Source organism: Coregonus clupeaformis, chromosome 25 (assembly GCF_020615455.1).
Source record: "Coregonus clupeaformis isolate EN_2021a chromosome 25, ASM2061545v1, whole genome shotgun sequence".
In the NCBI taxonomy this organism is placed as follows: Eukaryota; Metazoa; Chordata; class Actinopteri; order Salmoniformes; family Salmonidae; genus Coregonus; species Coregonus clupeaformis.
In genome coordinates, this window is record NC_059216.1 from 26,699,794 (window position 1) to 26,725,301 (window position 25,508).

At 41.0% G+C, this 25,508-nt stretch overlaps 1 protein-coding gene across 2 annotated transcripts in view; it reads left to right on the top strand.

The window, feature by feature from the left end:
• zgc:174356 (uncharacterized protein LOC100137120 homolog) overlaps positions 1–23,903 on the top strand; it is a 48,908-nt gene extending 25,005 nt beyond the window's left edge. For both annotated transcript variants that reach the window (XM_041847992.1, XM_041847994.1), the window contains one exon: positions 23,750–23,903. In XM_041847992.1, the coding sequence (XP_041703926.1) occupies positions 23,750–23,801 (52 nt within the window). In that variant the 3' untranslated portion in view covers positions 23,802–23,903. The remainder of the gene's footprint in view (positions 1–23,749) is intronic.
• The last annotated feature ends 1,605 nt before the right edge of the window (positions 23,904–25,508 follow it).

A 25,508-nucleotide genomic window follows, 5' to 3' on the forward strand; every position in this document is an offset into this window, starting at 1 on the left:
GGTCTCTGTATAGCACTTTGTGACATCTGCTGATGTAAAAAGGGCTTTATAAATAAATTTGATTGCTTGAGCTCCTGTTTCTCATATAGAATATTAGCTCAAAAGTATTGTGGAGCTCCTGCACCTAAATATAAACGGTACTGGCATCCTAAATGAGTACCAGAACCTATTTCAGTCCAGGTCAAGCACTGACATAGAATAGTGAAAATTCACTTCGTCTGAGGATGACAGAGAATTTGTGTAGGGGTCTATGACCCTACTATGATATACAGTGCATTCGGAAAGTATTCAGACCCCTTGACTTTTTCCACATTTTGTTACGTTAGTCTTATTCTAAAATTGATATTTTTTTATCCTCATCGATCTACACACAATACTCCATAATGACAAAGCGAAAACAGGTTTATAGAAATGTTAGCAAATGTATTAAAAATAAAATACAGAAATACCTTATTTACATAAGTATTCAGACCCTTTGCTATGAGAATTTAAATTGAGCTCAGGTGCATCCTGTTTCCATTGATCATCCTTGATGTTTCTGTGTTTGAGTCCACCTGTGGTAAATTCAATTGATTGGACATGATTTGGAAAGGCACACACTTGTCTATATAAGGTCCCACAGTTGACAGTGAATGTCAGAGCAAAAATCAAGCCATGAGGACGAAGGAATTGTCCGTAGCGCTCCGAGACAGGATTGTGTCGAGGCACAGATCTGGGGAAGGGTACCAAAAAATTTCTGCAGCATTGAAGGTCCCCAAGAACACAGTGGCCTCGTCATTCTTAAATGGAAGAAGTTTGGAACCACCAAGACTCTTCCTAGAGCTGGCCACCCGGCTAAATTGAGCAATCGGGAGAGAAGGGCCTTGGTCAGGGAGGTGACCAAGAACCCGATAGTCACTCTGACAGAGCAATCAGGCTGACAATCAGGCCTTTATGGTAGAGTGGCCAGACGGAAGCCACTCCTCAGTTAAAGGCACATGTCAGCCCGCTTGGAGTTTGCCAAAAGGCACCTAAAGGACTCTCAGACCATGAGAAACAAGATTCTCTGGTCTGATGAAACCAAGATTGAAGTCTTTGGCCTAAATGCCAAGCGTCACGTCTGGAGGAAACCTGGCACCATCCTTACGGTGAAGCATGGTGGTGGCAGCATCATACTGTGGGACTGGGAGACTAGTCAGGATCGAGGGAAAGATTAACAGAGCAAAGTACAGAGAGATCCTTGATGAAAACCTGCTCCAGAGTGCTCAGGACTTCAGACTGGGGCGAAGGTTCACCTTCCAACAGGACAACGACCCTAAGCATACAGCCAAGACAACGCAGGAGTGGATTCGGGACAAGTCTCTGAATGTCCTTGAGTGTCCAGAGCCCGGACTTGAACCCGATCGAACATCTCTGGAGAGACCTGAAAATAGCTGTGCAGCAATGCTCCCCATCCAACCTGACAGAGCCTGAGAGGATCTGCAGAGAAGAATGGGAGAAACTCTCCAAATACAGGTGTTCCAAGCTTGTAGCGTCAAACCCAAGAAGACTCAAGGGTGTAATCGCTGCCAAAGGTGCTTCAACAAAGTACTGAGTAAAGGGTCTGAATACTTATGAAAATGTCAAACATTTATAAAAACCTGTTTTTGCTTTGTCATTATGTGGGGGGAAAAACTATTTAATCTATTTTAGAATAAGGCTGTAACTTAACAAAATGTGGAAAAAGTCAAGGGGTCTGAATACTTTCCGAATGCACTGTACCATCTGTATCCATTCTCATGTGAATGCTATAGGCCCATAGTCGTATCCAGTGGATATAGCCAAGGTTGTGAGCCTTGCGTCACCACTCGGAATACTATCAGATGCACTTGTCTAGGTTTACAATGCAATTATTAAGAGGCTAAGGAACAAGGAGCTAATATCTTGCAGTCAATGTACTAGCATTAAATTATTGTGTTAATCTTGGCTCAGAGATGCACAGTTCGAGACCGACCGCCTTGATTCTGTCTTATGAAGCAAAATTTGAAATTATGTTTTTTACATTGGATAAAAGTAGAGACTCAGAGCTAGAAAATTGTATATCATACACTGCAGTTGAGGAACAATGGGAAAGTAATTCTGAAAGTTAATAAACTTGTAACCCCACTTTTGAGAAAATCCGCCTTGAATGTTTTGGTACACCTACTGGAGAGCTCTTCTTTGTCTACACCCATTCAGCATCGTTCACACCCTCTTAAGCCTTAGCCTCATCCATCTCTTTAAGGATTCACATGTGAGGCCATGTGGTAAACACACGCTATATCAAATAAAATCTAAAAGTTGATTTGTCACATGCACAGGATACAGAAGGTGTAAACGGTACAGTGAAGTGGTTACTTGCATAGAAGCAATATCAAAAACAGAGTGTCCAGATAAAAATATTTTATCAATATTTTATCATTATTAGATGACGCTTACCCGACACACTAAATTGATGGGTCATGTGAAGGAAATGCTATAACCACCCCCCAGCCACATCTAGCTAAGTGGATAGGTCACTATTGTCTAGACATGTACACATGTTCATGAAATACAATAGATGGCCGTAATCACCCCCAGACACACCTGGCTAATTTGATGGGTCATGTAATAATCCGGCCGAAGGGAGTCTTTTGTTTAGACATGTAGCTAGCTAGGTAGCTATGATGAACCGGCATAATCCCAACTCGTACTACTACCAATACAAACATTGTCATAGCTGTAGTATGAATCTGCAGGTAGCTAAAGCTAACAAACTAGGTTCAATGTTAGCTAGAAAAAAGTATTTGATCCCCTGCTGATTTTGTACATTTGCCCACTGACAAAGAAATGATCAGTCTATAATTTTAATAGTAGGTTTATTTGAACAGTGAGAGACAGAATAACAACAGGTGTCTTTTATACAGGTAACGAGCTGAGATTAGGAGCACACTCTTAAAGGGAGTGCTCCTAATCTCAGCTTGTTACCTGTATAAAAGACACCTGTCCACAGAAGCAATCAATCAATCAGATTCCAAACTCTCCACCATGGCCAAGACCAAAGAGCTCTCCTAGGATGTCAGGGACAAGATTGTAGACCTACACAAGGCTGGAATAGGCTACAAGACCATCGCCAAGCAACTTGGTGAGAAGGTGACAACAGTTGGTGCGATTATTCGCAAATGGAAGAAACACAAAAGACCTGTCAATCTCCCTCGGCCTGGGGCTCCATGCAAGATCTCACCTCGTGGAGTTGCAATGATCATGAGAACGGTGAGGAATCAGCCCAGAACTACACGGGAGGATCTTGTCAATGATCTCAAGGCAGCTGGGACCATAGTCACCAAGAAAACAATTGGTAACACACTACGCCGTGAAGGACTGAAATCCTGCAGCGCCCGCAAGGTCCCCCTGCTCAAGAAAGCACATATACAGGCCCGTCTGAAGTTTGCCAATGAACATCTGAATGATTCAGAGGAGAACTAGGTGAAAGTGTTGTGGTCAGATGAGACCAAAATGGAGCTCTTTGGCATCAACTCAACTCGCCGTGTTTGGAGGAGGAGGAATGCTGCCTATGACCCCAAGAACACCATCCCCACCGTCAAACATGGAGGTGGAAACATTATGCTTTGGGGGTGTTTTTCTGCAAGGGGACATGACAACTTCACCGCATCAAAGGGACGATGGACGGGGCCATGTACCGTCAAATCTTGGGTGAGAACCTCCTTCCCTCAGCCAGGGCAAAAATGGGTCGTGGATGGGTATTCCAGCATGACAATGACCCAAAGCACACGGCCAAGGCAACACAGGAGTGGCTCAAGAAGAAGCACATTAAGGTCCTGGAGTGGCCTAGCCAGTCTCCAGACCTTAATCCCATAGAAAATCTGTGGAGGGAGCTGAAGGTTCGAGTTGCCAAACGTCAGCCTCGAAACCTTAATGACTTGGAGAAGATCTGCAAAGAGGAGTGGGACAAAATCCCTCCTGAGATGTGTGCAAACCTGGTGGCCAACTACAAGAAACGTCTGACCTCTGTGATTGCCAACAAGGGTTTTGCCACCATGTAGTAAGTCATGTTTTGCTGAGGGGTCAAATACTTATTTCCCTCATTAAAATGCAAATCAATTTATAACATTTTTGACATTTTGTTGTTATTCTATCTCTCACTATTCAAATAAACCTACCATTAAAATTATAGACTGATCCTTTCTTTGTCAGTGGGCAAACGTAGAAAATCAGCAGGGGACCAAATACTTTTTTCTCTCACTGTATAAATAGCAATGCAAATATTTTTTGGGGGGAATAATATTACTACACAGATCATACACGTAACGTTCCTAGCGAGCCAGGAAGCTAACGTTTGCTAGCTAACTAACAGTATGCTTTAACTTGCAAAAAAAATGACTTTCTGACAAAATTAGAAACTTATATCTGAAAATGTAGCTAGACCAGGGGTGTCAAACGTCCGGGCCGGATCAGGCCCGCAAACGGGTTTAATCCGGCCCGCGAGATAATTTTGTAAAGTATAAAAATGAGCTGCAATTTTTCAATAAAATAAACTGCAGTTCCAATTGTGTCCACTGGATGGCGCAATAGCAATTGTGTTAAGCAAGCAAACTGTTTATACCGGGGCAGAGCAAATAGGTCAAGCAAGTGCAGCCAGTCCGGATGAGCTACTTTGTTTTGCCCGCGATATTTATTACGGCTTCTACTTTTAACATTATGTGCTTTGGCACCCTCATTGCCCCAATATGTCTCTGTCAAAAAAGAGAAAAGTGTACGCAGAGTGTTCCAAGAAAAATTGTCATCCTTCTATTTATTCACGGAATTGAATGGGAAAGCTGTATGTTTGGTGTGTTCACAGCATGTTGCAGTGCTGAAAGAATATAACCTTCGTCGCCACTATGTGAGTCTTCATGCCGACAAATATGACAACTTTCAAGGACAGCGGAGAAGAGAGAAGGTGAATGAACTGTTGGTGGGTCTGAAGAAACAGCAGTCTGTGTTTACTCACAGCCGAGACATCAGTGACGCTGCAGTGAAAGCTAGCTACCTCATTGCTAATGAAATCGCAGTGGCTTCAAAACCATTTAGTGAGGGTGAATTTGTAAAAACATGCATGATGAAGGCAGCAGAGATTGTGTGCCCTGAAAGCACCAGGCTTTTGCAAATATCAGCCTGACAAGAAACACAGTTGCAGACAGGATTTCAGTGGATTTGGACAGCCAGTTGAAGCAAAAAGTAAAGTCATTTATTGCGTTTTCGGTTGCAATTGATGAAAGCACGGACATTACAGATGTTGCACAACTGGCCATTTTCATCCGCGGAGTTGATGACACATTGACCGTCACGAGGAGTTCGTGGAGTTGGTGCCGATGACAGATACAACGACAGCAGCTGATATTTTCACTGCACTCGTCGGCGCGCTGGACAGGGTCGGAGTGGACTGGTCCCGCGCTGTCAGCCTGGCTACAGATGGTGCGCTCTCAATTATCGGGAAAAAAGCAGGCGTTGTGACAAAGTTCAGAGAGAAAGTGCAATCTGCAAATGGAGGACGTGATTTTTGGACTTTTCACTGTATTTTGCACCAGGAGGCTTTGTGTTGCAAGTCATTAAAGATGGATAACGTCATGAATAAAACAAAGCTGCGCTCAAGGCTCACGCACAAGCACTTGAATCACATCCTGAAGTTGGCTGCCACTCAGGATGTGACGCCTGATATTGATGCGCTGGTGAAAGCTAAAGATGCCAGGTATCAGGAGTCAAATAAACTATGCAACCCCACTTAAAGTGCTGCATGAGACACCCTGATATAGTTCTGTGATCTGTGATATACTTCTGTGAATCACTGAGGCATTGTGTGTTTGTGTGTTGTTTGTCCTCAGAATTTCAAATAACTTGAGGTGTTTTATGATTAATAGTGATGTTGTTCTTTTGGACACACTGTCCTCAGGCTCCAGCTTTATGTTTATATGTTTTTATGTTGATGTGCTATTGTTTTTAATTGATTTTATTTTATTTGTATATTTAACCTATTCTTGACTCTGTGGTTCTTGCACTTGTTTGGGGAACAGGATTTCATTATTTGTATCTACATTTCTGCCTGAGAAATGACCCCCTGATTATAGTTCTGTGATCTGTGAAACAGTTATGTGAATCACTGAGGCATTGTGTGTTTGTGTGTTCTTTTTCTTTAGAATTTTCAAATAAACTTCAGGTGTTTTATGATTAATAGTGATGTTGTGCTTGTACTATTTTGGACACACTGTCCTCAGGCTCCAGCTTTATGTTTTATGTTGATAGTATTAAAACAAAGAAAACAATCTGAAGTTGTTGTTTTTAAGTTATATATACCATGATTTTACCGGTCCGGCCCACTTGGGAATAGATTTTCCTCCATGTGGCCCCTGAGCTAAAATGAGTTTGACACCCCTGAGCTAGACTCTTACCCGTTTACATGGATGAACGCGTCACGGCAGACTGGAACCATTGAACTCTGTTTTGTTTGTAGCTACAGTTGAAGTCGGAAGTTTACATACACTTAGGTTGGAGTCATTAAAACTCGTTTTTCAAATACTCCACTAATTTCTTGTTAACAAACTATAGTTTTGGCAAGTCGGTTAGGACATCTACTTTGTGCATGACACAAGTAATGTTTCCAACAATTTTTTACAGACAGATCATTTCACTTATAATTCACTGTATCACAATTCCAGTGGGTTAGAGGTTTACATTCACTAAGTTGACTGTGCCTTTAAACAGCTTGGAAAAGTCCATAAAATGATGTCATGGCTTTAGAAGCTTCTGATAGGCTAATTGACATCATTTGAGTCAATTGGAGGTGTACCTGTGGATGTATTTCAAGGCCTACCTTCAAACTCAGTGCCTCTTCGCTTGACATCATGGGAAAATCTAAAGAAATCAGCCAAGACCTCAGAAAAAAAACTGTAGACCTCCACAAGTTGTGGTTCATCCTTGGGAGCAATTTCCAAATGGCTGAAGGTACCACGTTCATCTGTACAAACAATAGTATGATAGTATAAACACCATGGGACTAAGCAGCCGTCATACCGCTCAGGAAGGAGACGCGTTCTGTCTCCTAGAGATGAACGTACTTTCCTGCGAAAAGTGCCTGAAAGGCCGCTCAGCAAGGAAGAAGCCACTGCTCCAAAACCGCCATAGAAAAGCCTAACTATGGTTTGCAAATGCACATGGGGACAAAGATCGTGCTTTTTGGAGAAATGTCCTCTGATATAATGAAACAAAAATAGAACTGTTTGGCCATAATGACCATCGTTATGTTTGGAGGAAAAAGGGGGCTGCTTGCAAGCCGAAGAACACCATCCCAACCGTGAAGCATGGGGGTGGAAGCATCATGCTGTGGGGGTGCTTTGCTGCAGGAGGGACTGGTGCACTTCACAAAATAGATGGCATCATGAGGAAGGAAAATTATGTGGATATATTGAAGCAACATCTCAAGACATCAGTCAGGAAGTTAAAGCTTGGTCGCAAATGGGTCTACCAAATCAACAATGACCCCAAGCATACTTCCAAAGTTGTGGCAAAATGGCTTAAGGACAACAAAGTCAAGGTATTGGAATGGCCATCACAAATCCCTGACCTCAATCCTATAGAAAAGTTGTGGGCAGAACTGAAAAAGCGTGTGCGAGCAAGGAGGCCTACACACCTCAGTCAGTTACACCAGCTCTGTCAGAAGGAATGGGCCAAAATTCACCCAACTTATTGTGGAAGGCTACCCGAAACATTTGACCCAAGTTAAACAATTTAATGGCAATGCTACCAAATACTAATTGAGTGTATGTAAACTTCTGACCCACTGGGAATGTGATTAAATAAATCAAATCTGAAATAAATCATTCTCTCTACTATTATTCTGACATTTCACATTCTTAAAATAAAGTGGTGATCCTAACTGACCTAAGACAGGGAATTTTTACTAGGAATAAAAAACTGAGTTTAAATGTATTTGGCTAAGGTGTATGTAAACTTCAGACTTCAAATGTACATCTTGTTTGGCCAGCGTTGTGTCAAGTCACTCCGGTTCACACTCACCGTGGCATGTGCAGAAAGTAGCCAATCACTTTTTCCAACTGATCTGTCGATAGCGCCTGCTAAATTCAGGGCATCAATGTTGTTGAGAAAAGTAGCAAAACTTTTGTAGTTCTCGATGGCTAACGTTATATCTTTCAAAAACGGCGTGGTAGAAAGGACTGTCAACACATACTGAACAGCTCACGTTATAGACAGAAGCATGCCACATGGCAGACCAATCCAAACTCATCTCCCGGCATGTCCAGCCTATCTATTATCTCAGCCAATCATGGCTAGCGGGAAAATTCCTGTCTTTTTCCGTGGCTAAACCAACTAGGCTCTTAATTTTTATTTATATATATATATATATATAATAATAATAATATATTTTTATTCACAATGAATGAAAGAAAACATTTCCCCTTTTTGTCCCCCTTCGACCTCCCTCCTCTCATCCCCCCCACCCCCCAAAATGGCTCCAAACACATTTAAAAAGAAAGGGAAAGTCATTGAGTTACAAACAAAAGTATACAACAATGTTACTTCAATACAAGTAAAAATGTAATAGCCTAACAATTTCAGGTGATTAGGTGATTTTATAGACCTATATAGCAGTAATCTCAATGGGTGGGGGTGGGGCCAAGAGTACTAATCTGGAGGAAGTGTTTGGAGCTGTTCAAAATAGGATATCAGCAGGTCCCAGGTGGAATAAAATGAGTTGGTTGACCCGGGAGTGGTATATATTTTATTCTTCTAATTTTAGGAACAGCATCAGATCTTTGAGCCAAAGAGAGGCTAAGGGAAGATTGCTAGATTTCTAATCCAATAAAATCCTTCTGCGGGCTAACAGGGAGGCAAAGGCAATGGCATCCAGCTGTCTATTGGTCAGAGAAGGATTGTTGTTTGGTAGTCCAAAAATAGCAATTTCTGCACTAATCTGCAACTTTATATCAAATGCTTCTGAAAGGGTTTTAAATATAGTGGACCAATAATCTGCCAGACGGGGACCAGAACATGTGGGTCAAGTCCACCAAGGAGCTTTTACACCTGTCACATCAATATTTGGGTAGAATTTGGACAATCGGTGAAGTACCTTAAACTGTATAAGGCACGAGGAGTTTCCTCAGTAAGGCACTATTCCAGACTTCATCAGAGATCTCTCCACCAAGTTCCTTTTCCCACTCAGATCTGATTTTATTGAGTGACGGGTTATCAAGGGTCTCAAAGATACTGGATATGAGTCCCTTTAGTTGAAAAGGTGTTTTAAAAAGGGCATCCAGACCCAATCCGGGTGATAGAATTGGAAAGGTTGGGCTTTGAGTGCGAATAAACTGGTGGATTTGGAAATGGCTAAATAAACTTGAATGGGGTAGATTAAATTTGATAGCGAGGTCTTCGAAATTGGCAAAGGTGCCATCAATATAAAGGTCATTAAACTTAGTAAGGCCATTCCTCTGCCACAGCCTGAAAGCTGAATCCAGTTTGCCTGGAAGGAAGAGGTGATTATTACACATAGGACCTTGAATAGACAAATCCCAGAATTAAAATGTTGACGGAAATAAATCCAAATTTTAAGAGTATTGACAACAATTTGATTGGATGTGTAGTGCAAAGCTGAAAGAGGGAGATTGGAGGTGACTAAAGCTGACAAAGAGGAAGAGAAACAGGAGTTGGCTTCTGATTGACACCAGTCAGTTTCTGGGGTGCGAAGCCAGTAAACAATCTTTTGTATATTCGCTGCCATGTAATAATACATAAAGTTAGGAAGGGCTAGTCCTCTGGAGGAATGCTTTACGTAATCTTGGATTCCCACCGCCCCATAAAAAAAAGATATTATTTTATCCACTAAAGTGAAAAAATGATTTGGTAAAAAAAGAGAGACATTGGAACAAATACAGAAATCTGGGCAATACATTCATCTTGATACAATTCACTTTACTAGTTAAAGTAAAATGGAAAATACTCCATCTCTGAAAGTCCAGTTTAAGTTTGCTCAGGGGAATAAAGTTCTCATCATGGAGGGAAGACAATGTACGGGTGATATTGATCCCTAAATATTTAAAGCCAGACTTGGACGTACGAAATGGAATAGTATCCCATGGAATTTGTAATGCTAATTAATTAATAGGAAAACATTCACTTATTGAGAAATTCAATTTATAACCCGAAAACACACCAAACCTACGCAGTAGGTCCACTACCTCAGGGATACACGCTTCAGGGTCTGAGATAGATAAAAGCAAGTAATCTGCATACAAGGAAACTTTGTTTTCCAGTCCCCATCTGTAGATACCATGTATTGAGGGTGTTGTCTTTAGCATAATAGATAGGGGTTCTATAGCCAGGGCAAATAACAGAGGGCGTGTGGCCCTTGATAATGGGAAATACTGTGAACGAAGTTTGTATGTAAGTACTGATGCCTTGGGTGATGAGTACAACAGTCGGACCCAGGAAATGAAGTTTGCACCAAAGCCACATTTTCCAAGTACAGAGAATAAATATTCCCATTCTACCCTGTGAAATGCCTTCTCCGCATCTAAAGAGATAATTACTTCAGGAACGTCCGAAGATGCAGGAGAGTGTATGACATTAAGCAGATTTTGAAAGTTAGAAAAGGATTGGCGACCCTTAATAACTCTGTCTGATCCGTTGATATGATGTCTGCCATAGTGGATTCTATTCAACAGGCAAGCAATTTCGCTAATATTTTTACATCTGCATTTAAAAGTGAGATCGGTCTATATGAGCCTCACTCAGGTGCATCTTTGCCGGGTTTTCACAAAAGTGTGATCGACACCTCTGTCAGGGTTTGGGGTAAAACACCCTGGTACAGGGCGTTTTCAAACATTTCAAGCAGGAGGGGGGCCAGTTTGGCAGAAAACTTATTGTAGAATTCGATTCGATTTCCCACTTTGCATTGCTGTAATTGAATTAATAATCTCCTCTAACTGCAAAGGTTGATCAATTTCCTCACTCTTCTCTGTACTAATGGTATGAGTTTCCAAATTGTCAAGAAAATCATTCATAATTGAATTGTCTTCAGGTGATTCTGATGTGTAAAGATCTGAATAAAACAATTTAAAAAAAGAAGTATTGATTTCAGTGGGACTAACTGTTAAGACACCCGAGGTGTTGTGAATTTAATGTATCAGCTGTGAGGCAGATTTGCACTTGAGTTGATGAGCTAGAAGTCGACCAGCCTTTTCTCCATGTTCGTAAACAAAACCGCATGCTTCTGCTCAGCCTTATCTGTGGATAGTAAAGTGTACTAAGTTTGAAGACTCAGCCTTTCTTTGTAAAGTTCTGGTGATGGAGAGGCGGAGTATTGTTGGTCTAATTCCAGAATTGCGTCGATCAGCTGTTGTTTAAATGTCCGTTGTTTATTGAGAAGAGAGGAATAGGAAATTATTTAGCCTCTAAGAACAACTTTTAAGTGTTTCCCAAAGTGTAGATGGAGAGATCGAATCTGTTTTATTTGTCTCAATAAAGACATACATTCTATTCGATAGAATGGTGCAGAATGAATTGTTTGAAAGTAAAGATGAGTTAAGTCTCCATGGAGGGTGATCTGTATAGTTCAATTAAAATGAGAGGTTGAGCGACAGAGGAGCATGGTCACCAATAACAATGGCAGAGAATTCTACTTTCTTAACAGAGGAGAAAAGGGCTTTATCTACGAAAAAGTAGTCTATTCTAGAATAGGAATTGTGCACATGTGAAAAAGAAAATTCTTTGTTACTGGGAAAAAGGAATCTCCATGGATCTACACATCCTGCCTGGCTCATAAATGCAGACAAAGCACTGGACATTTTTTAGGGAGATAATGATCTAGGGTTTGAACGGTCCTAGAATGGGTGGATCACACAATTCAAGTCGCCTCCAAAAATTAAATGGTGTGAGTTGAGATTGGGCAGCAAATAAATACGTTTGTTAATTAAATCAACATCATCCCAATTGGGAGCATAAACATTTACAGTTGAAGTCGGAAGTTTACATACACCTTAGCCAAATGACATTTAATCCTAGTAAAAATTCCCTTTCTTAGGTCAGTTAGGATCACCACTTTATTTTAAGAATGTGAAATGTCAGAATAATACTAGAGATAATTAATTATTTATTTCAGCTTTTATTTCTTTTCATCACATTCCCAGTGGGTCAGAAGTTTACATACACTCAATTAGTATTTGGTAGCATTGCCTTTAAATTGTTTAACTTGGGTCAAACGTTTCGGGTAGCCTTCCACAAGCTTCCCACACTAAGTTGGGTGAATTTTGGCCCATTCCTTCTGACAGAGCTGGTGTAACTGAGTCAGGTTTGTAGGCCTCCTTGCTCGCACACGCCTTTTCAGTTCTGCCCACACATTTTCTATAGGATTGAGGTCAGGGATTTGTGATGGCCACTCCAATACCTTGACTTTGTTGTCCTTAAGCCATTTTTCCACAACTATGGAAGTATGCTTGGGGTCATTGTCCATTTGGAAGACCCATTTGCGACCAAGCTTTAACTTCCTGACTGATGTCTTGAGATGTTGCTTCAATATATCCACATAATTTTCCTTCCTCATGATGCCATCTATTTTGTGAAGTGCACCAGTCCCTCCTGCAGCAAAGCACCCCCACAGCATGATGCTGCCACCCCCGTGCCTCACGGTTGGGATGGTGTTCTTCGGCTTGCAAGCAACCCCCTTTTTCATCCAAACATAACGATGGTCATTATGGCCAAACAGTTCTATTTTTGTTTCATCAGACCAGAGGACATTTGTCCAAAAAGTACGATCTTTGTCCCCATGTGCAGTTGTAAACCGTGGTCTGGCTTTTTTATGGCTGTTTTGGAGCAGTGGCTTCTTCCTTGCTTGATTACAGAGGTCATATGTTTCCTGTAGGTCTTGACCAGGTTTGCACACACTGCAGCACAGATTTTGGCCCACTCCTCCATACAGACCTTCTCCAGATCCTTCAGGTTTCGGGGCTGTCGCTGGGCAATACGGACTTTCAGCTCCCTCCAAAGATTTTCTATTGGGTTCAGGTCTGGAGACTGGCTAGGCCACTCCAGGACCTTGAGATGCTTCTTACGGAGCCACTCCTTAGTTGCCCTGGCTGTGTGTTTCGGGTCATTTTCATGCTGGAAAACCCAGCCACGACCCATCTTCAATGCTCTTACTGACGGAAGGAGGTTGTTGGCCAAGATCTCGCGATACATGGCCCCATCCATCCTCCCCTCAATACGGTGCAGTCGTCCTGTCCCCTTTGCAGAAAAGCATCCCCAAAGAATGATGTTTCCACCTCCATGCTTCACGGTTGGGATGGTGTTCTTGGGGTTGTACTCATCCTTCTTCTTCCTCCAAACACGGCGAGTGGAGTTTAGACCAAAAAGCTCTATTTTTGTCTCATCAGACCACATGACCTTCTCCCATTCCTCCTCTGGATCATCCAGATGGTCATTGGCAAACTTCAGACAGGCCTGGACATGCGCTGGCTTGAGCAGGGGGACCTTGCGTGCGCTGCAGGATTTTAATCCATGACGGCGTAGTGTGTTACTAATGGTTTTCTTTGAGACTGTGGTCCCAGCTCTCTTCAGGTCATTGACCAGGTCCTGCCGTGTAGTTCTGGGCTGATCCCTCACCTTCCTCATGATCTTGCATGGAGCCCCAGACTGAGGGTGATTGACCGTCATCTTGAACTTCTTCCATTTTCTAATAATTGCGCCAACAGTTGTTGCCTTCTCACCAAGCTGCTTGCCTATTGTCCTGTAGCCCATCCCAGCCTTGTGCAGGTCTACAATTTTATCCCTGATGTCCTTACACAGCTCTCTGGTCTTGGCCATTATGGAGAGGTTGGAGTCTGTTTGATTGAGTGTGTGGACAGATGTCTTTTATACAGGTAACGAGTTCAACAGGTGCAGTTAATACAGGTAATGAGTGGAGAACAGGAGGGCTTCTTAAAGAAAAACTAACAGGTCTGTGAGAGCCGGAATTCTTACTGGTTGGTAGGTGATCAAATACTTATGTCATGCAATAAAATGCAAATTAATTATTTAAAAATCATACAATGTGATTTTCTGGATTTTTGTTTTAGATTCTGTCACTCACAGTTGAAGTGTACCTATGATAAAAATGACAGACCTCTACATGCTTTGTAAGTAGGAAAACCTGCAAAATCGGCAGTGTATCAAATACTTGTTCTCCCCACTGTAGATACTTTTGTACCTGTTTCCTCCACAATCTTCACAAGGTCCTTTGCTGTTGTTCTGGGATTGATTTGCACTTTTCGCAGCAAAGTACGTTCATCACTAGGAGACAGAATGCGTCTCCTACCTGAGCGGTATGACGGCTGTGTGGTCCCATGGTGTTTATACTTGCGTACTATTGTTTGTACAGATGAACGTGGTACCTTTAGGCATTTGGAAATTGGATGAACCAGACTTGTGGAGGTCTAAAAAAAAAATTCTGAGGTCTTGGCTGATTTCTTTTGATTTTCCCATGATGTCAAGCGAAGAGGCACTGAGTTTGAAGGTAGGCCTTGAAATACATCCAAAGGTACACCACCAATTGACTCAAATGATGTCAATTAGCCTATCAGAAGCTCCTAAAGCCATGACATCATTTTCTGGACCTTTCCAAGCTGCTTAAAGGCACCGTCAACTTAGTGTATGTAAACTTCTGACCCACAATTGTGATACAGTGAATTATAAGTGAAATAATCTGTCTGTAAACAATTGTTGGAAAAATTACTTGTGTCATGCACAAAATAACCGATTTGACAAAACCATAGTTTGTTAACAAGAAATTTGTGCAGTGTTTGAAAAACGAGTTTTAATGACTCCAATCTAAGTGTATGTAACCATCCGACTTCAACTGTACAAGCAAACAGAGGTGTGAAAGAGCGAACCAGATACCATAACAAAACGCCCCTGTGGATCCGAGATTCTGTCAGCAGCCGTAAATTGTACTTTCTTATGAATGTATTCTGTTCCCCTTGCCGTAGCATTGAATTTTGAATGGAATATTTGTCCTACCCAAGCTTTACAGAGTCTACCATGATCTGCTGTACACAGATGTGTTTCTTGTAAGAATGCTATATCGGTTTTTTAATTCTTAAGATTAGCAAAAACTCTAGCCCGTTTAACCAGGCCATTCATTACCTTGACGTTCCAGCTTGTAAACCTAATAGCTGACCCCCGAACTCCCACCCCAATATCTGAATTGTCAGTCATTAAAAGTTGAGATTACTAAATTAAGACTGGAATAGAGATGAAAAGCCTGTATAAGACCACCAATCATATCTTGTGACAAAAGAAAAAGCATGTACCAAATAGTTAGGCAAAATACTGTTGAAGTTGAATGTGAGGGCTCCCAATTATTAACAGAATTATTTAGTTTAAACTCAAATATTAACAGTGTCACTCAATAGTTGATCAGTTACATCCTCCATTGGCTTTAACAACCGCAAATAGCCAAATAAAATGCTTCTGTTGGTCAAGACTTTGGCCCATGGGTTGTGTTAGGGGCGCACTTCACGCCACGCTTCCGCAGCCGCACCGCGCAATTGTGTCCACAACCACAGGGAGTAAAATATGATACTCATGCGCAGCGCAACCACAAAGACTACAGCAGGGAACGCAACCCACAAACACGAAGGCCAAAATATTCCAACGTCAGTGAATCTCGGTAGAGGCGAAAGCTAAATATATCCAAACACCCACTCAATCAGACAAAGGCATTACAGTCACATGAAAGCAAATGCAAACAAGAAATTAACCAGAGTCAAACCCTGAGATTGTAGCATTAGTAAATAGTCTTTAGAGAGGTAACGTTAAATGACTAGCTAATGCCTACTTAGTTCAAACAAAAACATAACAAACCCATGTTGGATATTTAACGTGTTACTAGTGCCAGCTAAGCTAGTCAGCCAGCCAATGTTACTTACATGGATACAGGTCTTCGTTCAGTCGATTCTAGATGTAGCTAGCTAGGTAGTTGTCCATATGTCAAGCTATATCTCAGCTACCTAGCTGCTAGAAATGGTGGGGAAGTGCTTAGCTAAATTCACATATTCCTCCTGCCATGGCTAGCCAGCCAGGCCGCTTCCTCTATCAACTTTACTCTATGCACCGGACATAGAATGCTTTAGCCTCTGCCAGTTTGTCAAAAATGTGTGTCTCTCCCTCGTAAAAGACACGAAGACTGGCAGGGTGTAGGAGCTGAAACGTTATCCCCTTCTTGTAGAGACAGGTTTTGATGTCCTTGAATTCAGCTCTTTTATTCACGAGATTGGCTCTCAGGTCCAGGTAGAATCGTATATCTTGGCCACGGAATTTTGGTAGATGCTCCCTCGTCCAGTGAATTGCACGTTCCTTGTCTTGGTAATGATGAAAGCGGGCTATGATTGCCCTAGGCCACTCCCTTCAGTTGGGTTTGGGGTCGAGGGATCTGTGCGCTCGGTCGCATTCCGGCTTGTCAAAGACACCGTTACCCATCACTTCCACCAGCATGTCGGAGACAAATTTCACAGGGTTGACTCCAGTCTCAATTCCCTCCATGACGCCAATGATCCGGATGTTTTCCCTTCTGGTATAATTCTCCAACTAATCTACCTTGGAAAGTAGAGCTGTGTTGGCCGTTTTCATATGAGAGACAGCTGCCTCTAGCTCGGCAATCCGCTCGGTGTTGTCAGTGGAGAAACCTTCTAGTGTAGTAAGGCTTCGCCCAAACGTGTTGACTGTTTCTCAAAAGGCATCAATGGAAGTTTGGAGAGGTGACAGTGAAGTGCTGATGAGAGAAGCCATATCCTCTTTTAGGCTACTTCTTTGTTTAGCTAGCTCAGCTACAAGCGTGGTCATAGACAAGGCCTCCGACTCTGCAGCAGGGCTGGCCGCGGCAGACATTTTCGGTGTTTGAGTAGTTGGTTCGCCCTTCGACGATGTGTTAGTCGTAGCAATTCTCTTCGGGTTGGTTTTGCTCATGGTACCATGAAAAGTGATTAAAAGAATATGACCAACTGATACATCCACATAAAAACGAATAGTGGCGTGTAAAAAACGTTAAAATTAAAGTTTAATTGGGGACCTCTCTCAAACACGTCTTCTTACATCGCCCGACCGGAAGTCTCTCCGGCTCGTAATTTAACAATTGTATTTCTATTTATGGATGGAATACAAGTTTGTTATTAAGGCAGATGAAAGTTCACATGTTCCAGAAGGCATTTCTGCCAAAAAACGCATTTTGATAGAAAATAAATGTTTGTTCAAATGTCTCTCCTGTGAGGTAGTGACATGCGACATACGCCTAGTTTCCTGAAAGAGTCACATATGCTATGTGTATTGTGAATAACATTTACCATTAGACATTTCACCAATTAATAATTCAAGGAATATTACTCAGAAATGTGAGGACTACTGTATCCATTTAAAAGTAATCCGATTTATTACAGTTACGCAATAAGAATGCAATTAGGAAATGGTACATACTAGAAATGTTCACGATATAAAGAATACAAAATATCCTAAGTCTTAACAGCATAGAAACTCACCACTATGACTTACAAATGTACATCAGGAGATCGGTTTACCAATGAAATTTAAGCCCAGCTTTTATTCTTCCAAGAGCGCCAACTCCCAGTATCTCCTATCGTCTAATTAACATCACTTTGCATGGCCCAAAAAGTTAAAACAAAGGCATGAAAACAACACACAAATACTTGGATCTAATCATCACAACTCTTATCTAAATTATACGGGCACACCCCTGTGTCGCTCCTCTTTGAACTATCCGCCGTCCGACGAACAGAATAACACAGTTTCTCTGTAACAATAAATCCATACCACTTACAGTACAATGAAACATATAAAAATGCATAGCTCTTTATGAACTCTTGAAACAATCCAAACATGACAATTTAATTCACCAAGTAACATTAATTTAGTCGATTCAAGTTTCATCAGTCTTCACACCTCTCCTGGCTTCAGTGACCCTAGGACTTCTGTGGGAATGTCTCCTCCTTGAGATTACCACAGATAAGGTGTTTGACCTCTGTGATAGCCCACAGATGGTAGGCCATCCAAACAATGCCATAAATCGTGATTGTGTCATCACGCTGGCCCCTGGCGCCAGCAAGGCGCTAGACGCGTCTTCATCACTGGCCTTCATCATCGTTCACATTTATTCACTCTCTCTATTTTCAACTACACTAGCCTACCCGCACAGCCTATCCGGACTGTATCTGCGAGCCGATGACAAGAGCATACGTGCCAAGACCAGAGTAGGCACACTTGCTATTTAACGCAACAGTTTTTGTGACAAAACGGTAGAGTTGAAAATGCGATGGAAACACATTGAACTTTATATTTTATTCGGTACATGAAAATTTAAGCGAAAAATTACATTTTTATGTCATCACGCACTGATTTCTATCTGCAACAAGTCTGTTTGGTGGAATCACACCACTGGTGGGAGAATTCACATATTTTGAATATACACATGAAAACCTGTCGCCAATTGGATGGAAACCTAGCTACATTCTCATATTGTGTTCTGTTCAATGACATGTTTAATAGTGTGTTGATAATTCCTGGAGTTTCCGCTGTGTGTGACAATTGAAAGGAAATCACTTTAACTGTATATACACTGAGTGTACAAAACATTAACATGAACACCTGCTCTTTCCATGACATAGATTGACCAGGTGAATCCAGGTGAATTGATTTTACTTGTTAAATCCACTTCAAATCAGTGTAGATGAAGGGGAGAAGACAGGTTAAAGAAGGATTTTAAAGCCTTGAGACAATTGAGACATGGATTGTGTATTGGTGCCATTCAGAGGGTGAGTGGGCAAGACAAAATATTTAAGTGCCTTTGATTGGTGTGTGGTAGTAGGTGCCAGGTGCACTGGTTTGAGTGTGTCAAGAACTGCAACGCTGCTGGGTTTTTCACGCTCAACAGTTTGCCGTGTATATCAAGGATGGTCCACTGCCCAAAGGACATCCAGCCAACTTAACACAACTGTGGGAAGCATTGAACACCAGCATCCCTGTGGAATGCTTTCGACTCCTTGTAGAGTCTATGCCCCGATGAATTGAGGCTGTTCTGAGGGCAAAAGGGGCAACTCAATATTAGGAAGGTGTTCCTGTTTTGTATACTCAAAGTTGCCCATCCCTGGTCTAGAGGGTGTATTGAATGTGTTAACTTCATGCAGGAGAGAGGCAGCCATGACGATACCCATGGACAGACGGACAGGCAGAGAGGGAGAAAGGCCACGAACAAGTAAGATAGTGAGAAGTGCCTCTCCAAGTTCATAGAGTTCACAGACTAATGATCTGTCATAGTGTGAATCATTCTGAATTATCATACTGTATATGATCTCTGATTAAATGATAGCAGCTTAAGTCTAGAGGGTGTATTGCATGTGTTAATTTCATGCAGGAGAGAGGCAGCCATTATATTTTATTTTTGATAATTTTGTATTATACATTGAAAATATTCCATTAAGTTTCAAACCATACAGTATGTAGAGCAGCAGTAGTAACAACCTGACATAGGGGAAGTGAGAAAAATACTAGGAAATGAATCATACAACATCAGAGAAAGAGTACAAAGTGATTGTTCAATTGAATATATCCACATTAACAGTCACACTGGTATTCAGTACGGTATTAATGGCCATGGCCCTAAGACGGATTGGACTGTACCAGAGTAAGTGCCCCTCTGCAAGGCCCCCCTTAGACATGTACATTTGCCCATTTGCAAGTTAATATTTGTCTGTATCCTATTCTAAAAAGTCACTTGAAATGTTTTTCAAAATATACTTTTATTTTTGTTCACAAGAACTTTGTTCATACCCCTTGACTTACTCCACATTTTGTTGTGTTACAGCCTGAATTCAAAATGGTTGAAAAATGTTGTCTCAACCGTCTACACACAATAACCCATAATGACATAGTGAAAACATGTTTTTCAGAAATTCTTGCTAATTTATTGAAAATGAAATTTACATAAGTATTTACAACCCTGAGTTAATACATGTTAGAATCACCTTTGGCAGCGATTACAGCTGTGAGTCTTTCTGGGTAAGTCTCTAAGAGCTTTGCACACCTGGATTGTACAATATCTTTTTATTTTTTATTTAAGCTCTGTCAAGTTGGTTGTTGATCATTGCTGGACAGCCATTTTTAAGTCTTGCCATAGATCTTTAAGCCGATTTAAGTCAAAACTGTAACTAGGCCACTCAGGAACATTCAATGTCGTCTTGGTAAGCAACTCCAGTGTATTTTTGGCCTTGTGTTTTAGGTTATTGTCCTGCTGAAAGGTGAATTTGTCTCCCAGTGTCTGTTGAAAAGCAGACCGAACCAGGTTTTGCTCTAGGATTTTGCCTGTGCTTAGCTCTATTCCGTTTCTTTTTATCCTAAAAACTCCCTAGTCCTTCCCGATGACAAGCATATCCAAAACATGATGTAGCCACCACCATGCTTGGAAATATGAAGAGTGGTACTCAGTGATGTGTTGTGTTGGATTTGCCCCAAACATAACGCTTTGTATTCAGGACATAAAGTTAATTTCTTTGCCACATTTTTCGCAATATTACTATAGTGCCTTATTGCAAACAGGGCACTATAGTTTTTACACTGCTGCTACTCGCTGTTTATTATCTATGCATAGTCACTTTACCCCTACCTACATATACAAATTACCTCGACTAACCTGTACCCCACACATTGACTCGGTACCGGTACTCCCTGTATATAGCCTCATTGTTATTTTATTGTGTTACTTTGTTATTTTTTTACTTTAGTTTATTTAGTAAATATTTTCTTAACTCTATTTTCTTAAAACTGCATTGTTGGTTAAGGGCGTGTAAGTAAGCATTTCACTGTAAGGTCTACACCTGTTGTATTAAGCGCATGTGATTTGATTTGAAAATCCCTGAGCGGTTTCCTTCCACTCCGGCAACTAAGGAAGGGTGTCTGTATCTTTGTAGTGACTGGGTGTATCAATATCAAGTGCAATTAATAACTTCACCCTACTCAAAGGGATATTCAATGTTTGCTTTTTTTAGTTTTTACCAATCTACCAATAGGTGCCACTCCCTGGTCTTTGTGGTTAAATCTGTGTTTGAAATTCACTGCTCGACTGAGGGACCTTACAGATAATTGTATGTGTGAGGTACAGATATGAGGTAGTCATTCAAAAATCATGTTAAACACTATTATTGCACACAGAGTGATTCCAAGCAACTTATTTTGTGACTTATTAAGCACATTTTTACTCTTGAACTTATTTTGGGCTTGCCATAACAAAGGAGTTGAATACTTTTGAGACATTTCAGATTTCCATTTTTAATAAAACATTAAAATTTTCTAAAAACATAATTCCGCTTTGACATTATGGGGTATTGTGTGTAGGCCAGATACAGTATATTGTAAAGACGACAGTGTTGTAATGCACCTGCAAAAAAAGTCCAGGATATTGCAAAGTCAAAGTCAAAAGTACAACCAAGAACTCCAAGCCAAACCGGTAATTCGACTGGTGATGATAAACATGACACTTCCAATTGTCTCACTGTCAATGACAAGGATGGGTATATTGCATAATCTCACTGGACATTCCTTCATCAGCACCAACTAGACTGTCTGCAGGGCTCAGACTCAGAGAGCATTGTAGCGTGCCGACACATCCGCCACAATTATAATTTTTTTATTTCCCAAAATTACAGGTTTAATTTGGCCTCAGCTGCGCTCGTGTTATTACAGTGAAGGAACGACAACAGAGAGAAGGCTGTTTGGATTAGTTGTGGTTGCGGCACCCTAATGCTTTCCTGTTCCGCATGTACACTCTCTCATTAAGACTGAAATGAAGGCACATCGTTGGGGCCTGTCACAAAGAAATGAGCCCGCAAGCAAACAATGAACGCAAGCAGTCACTGGCGTATACACATCTGACAGCAGCAAGTAGTTATCAATTCAGTCACCCGCGCCAACCTTGGCTCCGACAACAAGCAAATAGTTTATTTGGCCGACACTTTTCTAAATTTGATTTCATCCAGGTGATGCTCTTTGCATGAGTAGGTGTGTAATGGTCAAGTGTCATACACACTGTGATATCAACTAGTCTAGTAGTTTTACTACACTCATTGTTTGCTAAAATATACATGCTTAGAATGAGAATATGGCTGTTACATTTAATCTTATACAATATGAAGCATTTCAAGGTCCTGGAGTGGCCTAGCCAGTCTCCAGATCTCAACCCCATAGAAAATCTTTGGAGGGGGTTGAAAGTCCGTGTTGCCCAGCGACAGCCCCAAAACATCACTGCTCTAGAGGAGATCTGCATGGAGGAATGGGCCAAAATACCAGCAACAGTGTGTGAAAACCTTGTGAAGACTTACAGAAAACGTTTGACCTGTGTCATTGCCAACAAATGGTATATAACAAAGTATTGAGAAACTTTTGTTATTGACCAAATACTTATTTTCCACCATAATTTGCAAATAAATTCATAAAAAATCCTACAATGTGATTTTCTGGAATTTATTTCCTCAATTTGTCTGTCATAGTTGACGTGTACCTATGATGAAAATTACAGGCCTCTCTCATCTTTTTAAGTGGGAGAACTTGCACAATTGGTGGCTGACTAAATACTTTTTTTCCCCACTGTGTGTGTATATATATTAAATATAGTAATATGAGAGCTGTGTGTAAAACATTTACATTTTGCATTTTAGTCATTTAGCAGATGCTCTTATCCAGAGCGGCTTACAGTTAGTGCATTCATCTTAAGATAGCTCGGTGAGACAACCACATATCAGAGCCAAATATACAGGATACGAACGTTCCATTCCAGCTAAAAAATTGATATATAGTTCATAGATTTTAAATTCACATCTAAAATCTATGAATGAAATATTTGAGAACAGTCATATTTTACACACAAATGAAGGTACCCATAAGTAATATTTTCTGATGAAAACACACAAATGTGAAACAGTTTAAACTCATCAAATGTAGCCTACTAGCTACAGGGTTATAATATTCTGTTTATGGTAGACATCATACATAACATAATGCTGATATGATATTCCGGGAACTTTCAATAAATTCCATGGTTTTCCCAAAATCCCAGTTGGAGGATTCCTGGAATAGGGAGGGAATAAGCAGGAAATCCGGAATCCTCCAACCAGGATTTCTGGAAAACCAGGGAATTTATTGAATGTTCCCGGAATTTTGCAACCCTATCCCTGACTCTATCTCAAACCCACTTGGAAGACCAAACGTTGATGTAATGTTTCCAGTAGGATAGTGTAATGATGGCTTGGAACAACTCTAGCAATGCATTATGGTCGATACAACACTGGGTCCCACCTGATGACAGTAGTCTTTAGATGACTTTATCTATAATAGATTACAGTATTAGAAAGTGTTTATCTATGGACAGCTCCCTATTGATATATCCTTTAATCATTCATATACAGTAACCTTATGTCCCACATTTATATCCATAAAACCCCCATTTGATGAAATTCTGTATGGGATATGACATTCAGAGGGCTAGGTTGGGAGAATAGGGAGATCCCTCAGGAGAAATTAAAACTGAAGTGTTTCATTGGTGGATAATTTGATGTGACGAATAGGAGGTCAGTTTCTCCAGTAAACAATCTTCTCTCTCTCTCTCTCTCTCTCTCTCTCTCTCTCTCACCTCTCTCTCTCACCTCTCTCTCTCACCTCTCTCTCCAAACAGGTGGATCAGTGAGATGCCAGCCACACAACCTCACCTGGTCATACAGGACTAAATCCAGTCCTGTAGTACACCTAGGATATGTCTCAAATGGCACCCTACTCCCTATATAGTGCACAATATACAGTAGATCAGGGCTATTCAACTCTTACCCTACGAGGTCTGGAGTTTTCTGTTCTACCTGATCATTAATTGCACCCACCTGATGTCCGAGGTCTAAATCAGTCCCTGATCAGAGGGGAACAACGACAATATGCAGTGGAATTGGCTTCGAGGTCCAGAGTTGAGTTTGAGGACAGTAGATCGTACATTATATAGGATATATATATATATTTTAAAATATATTTATTTCCAATAAATGAACTGTGAAAATGGGACAACCCCGCTGCGTTTGAGTAACCAATAATGCCATTTCCTGCTAGGCATGTTTTTAAGTTATTCTTATCACAGAGAATAACTTGCTTTTATAAATAAAATAGCATTATCATAATAAAACATATGCCGCTTGAGAGAAAGACAAACACCTTAGATCTCCTTTGTATCACTATGCATTCCATTATCATTTTAATTTGTCCACTATATAGGAGACATGGGAAAGGGAAAATATGGAGAGAGAAATTCAAAGACCGAGAGGGGGAGAGGGAAAGAGGGAAATGAGAGGAGAGAGAGACAAAGAAAGACAGAGTGGGGAGATGAGAGATTATTGAAGTTGTTTTACAGAATGGAGAGTTGTGATTGAGCTGATAAAGGAAGTAATAATAACCGTTAATAAAATTAGAATAGTAAAAGGTCAGACTCCTTATCTGGAGAAGGTCATTGAGAAAAGCTGTATTAAACCTCTAGTCTCACTGATGAGCCTCTATTGACACACACACACACACACACACACACACACACACACACACACACACACACACACAGGCTCTCATACTGATGCACCACAATTAGAGCTGAGAGCAAGCATTCTGCAGCTTTTTTCCCTTTTACAGAGACAAATATCATCCTCCAATTAAGGAGATCTATTTTAAAAACAGCATTCCTCCTATCCAACTGACTTCTGTAACATAGCTCCAGTACACCCTTTACCTTAGATGGTCTACAGTACCGAGCAGAGTGCTTTTTGTTTGTCTGATGTTGTTGTTTCAAGTTTTATTGTCCAGTACACAGCTACAGTGAAATGTCTTTCTTGCAAGCTATTTCCCAACAATGCAGTAATCAATATCAGTAGTAAAAATATTATACTTAAGGGGGTGTGGTATATGGCCAATATACCACGGCTAAAGGCTGTTTTTAAGCACGAGGTAACATGCAGTGCCCGGATACAGCCATTGGCCGTGGTATATTGGCCATATACCACAAACCCCCGCGGTGCCTAATTGCTATTATAAACTGGTTACCAACGTAATGAAAACAGTAAAAAAATATAAATAATGTCATACCCCCAGCCAATCAGCATTCAGGACTCAAACCACCCAGTTTATAATATAAATAAGTAAAGTAGAACAAAAACACACTGTTGGAGTGTCAGTTTAAGTGTGTATGAGTGAGTGTGTATAATCCTGTGAGTGTGCATAGAGTCAGTGCAAAAATCAAAATTACATAAAAGGGTCAATGCAGATAGTCCGTGTAGCCATTTTGTTAGCTATTTAGCAATCTTATGGCTTGGGGATAGAAGCTGTTCAGGAGCCTGTTGGTGTCAGACTTGGTGCTCCGGTACCGCCCACCATGCGGAAGCAGAGAGAACAGTCTATGGCTTGTGTGG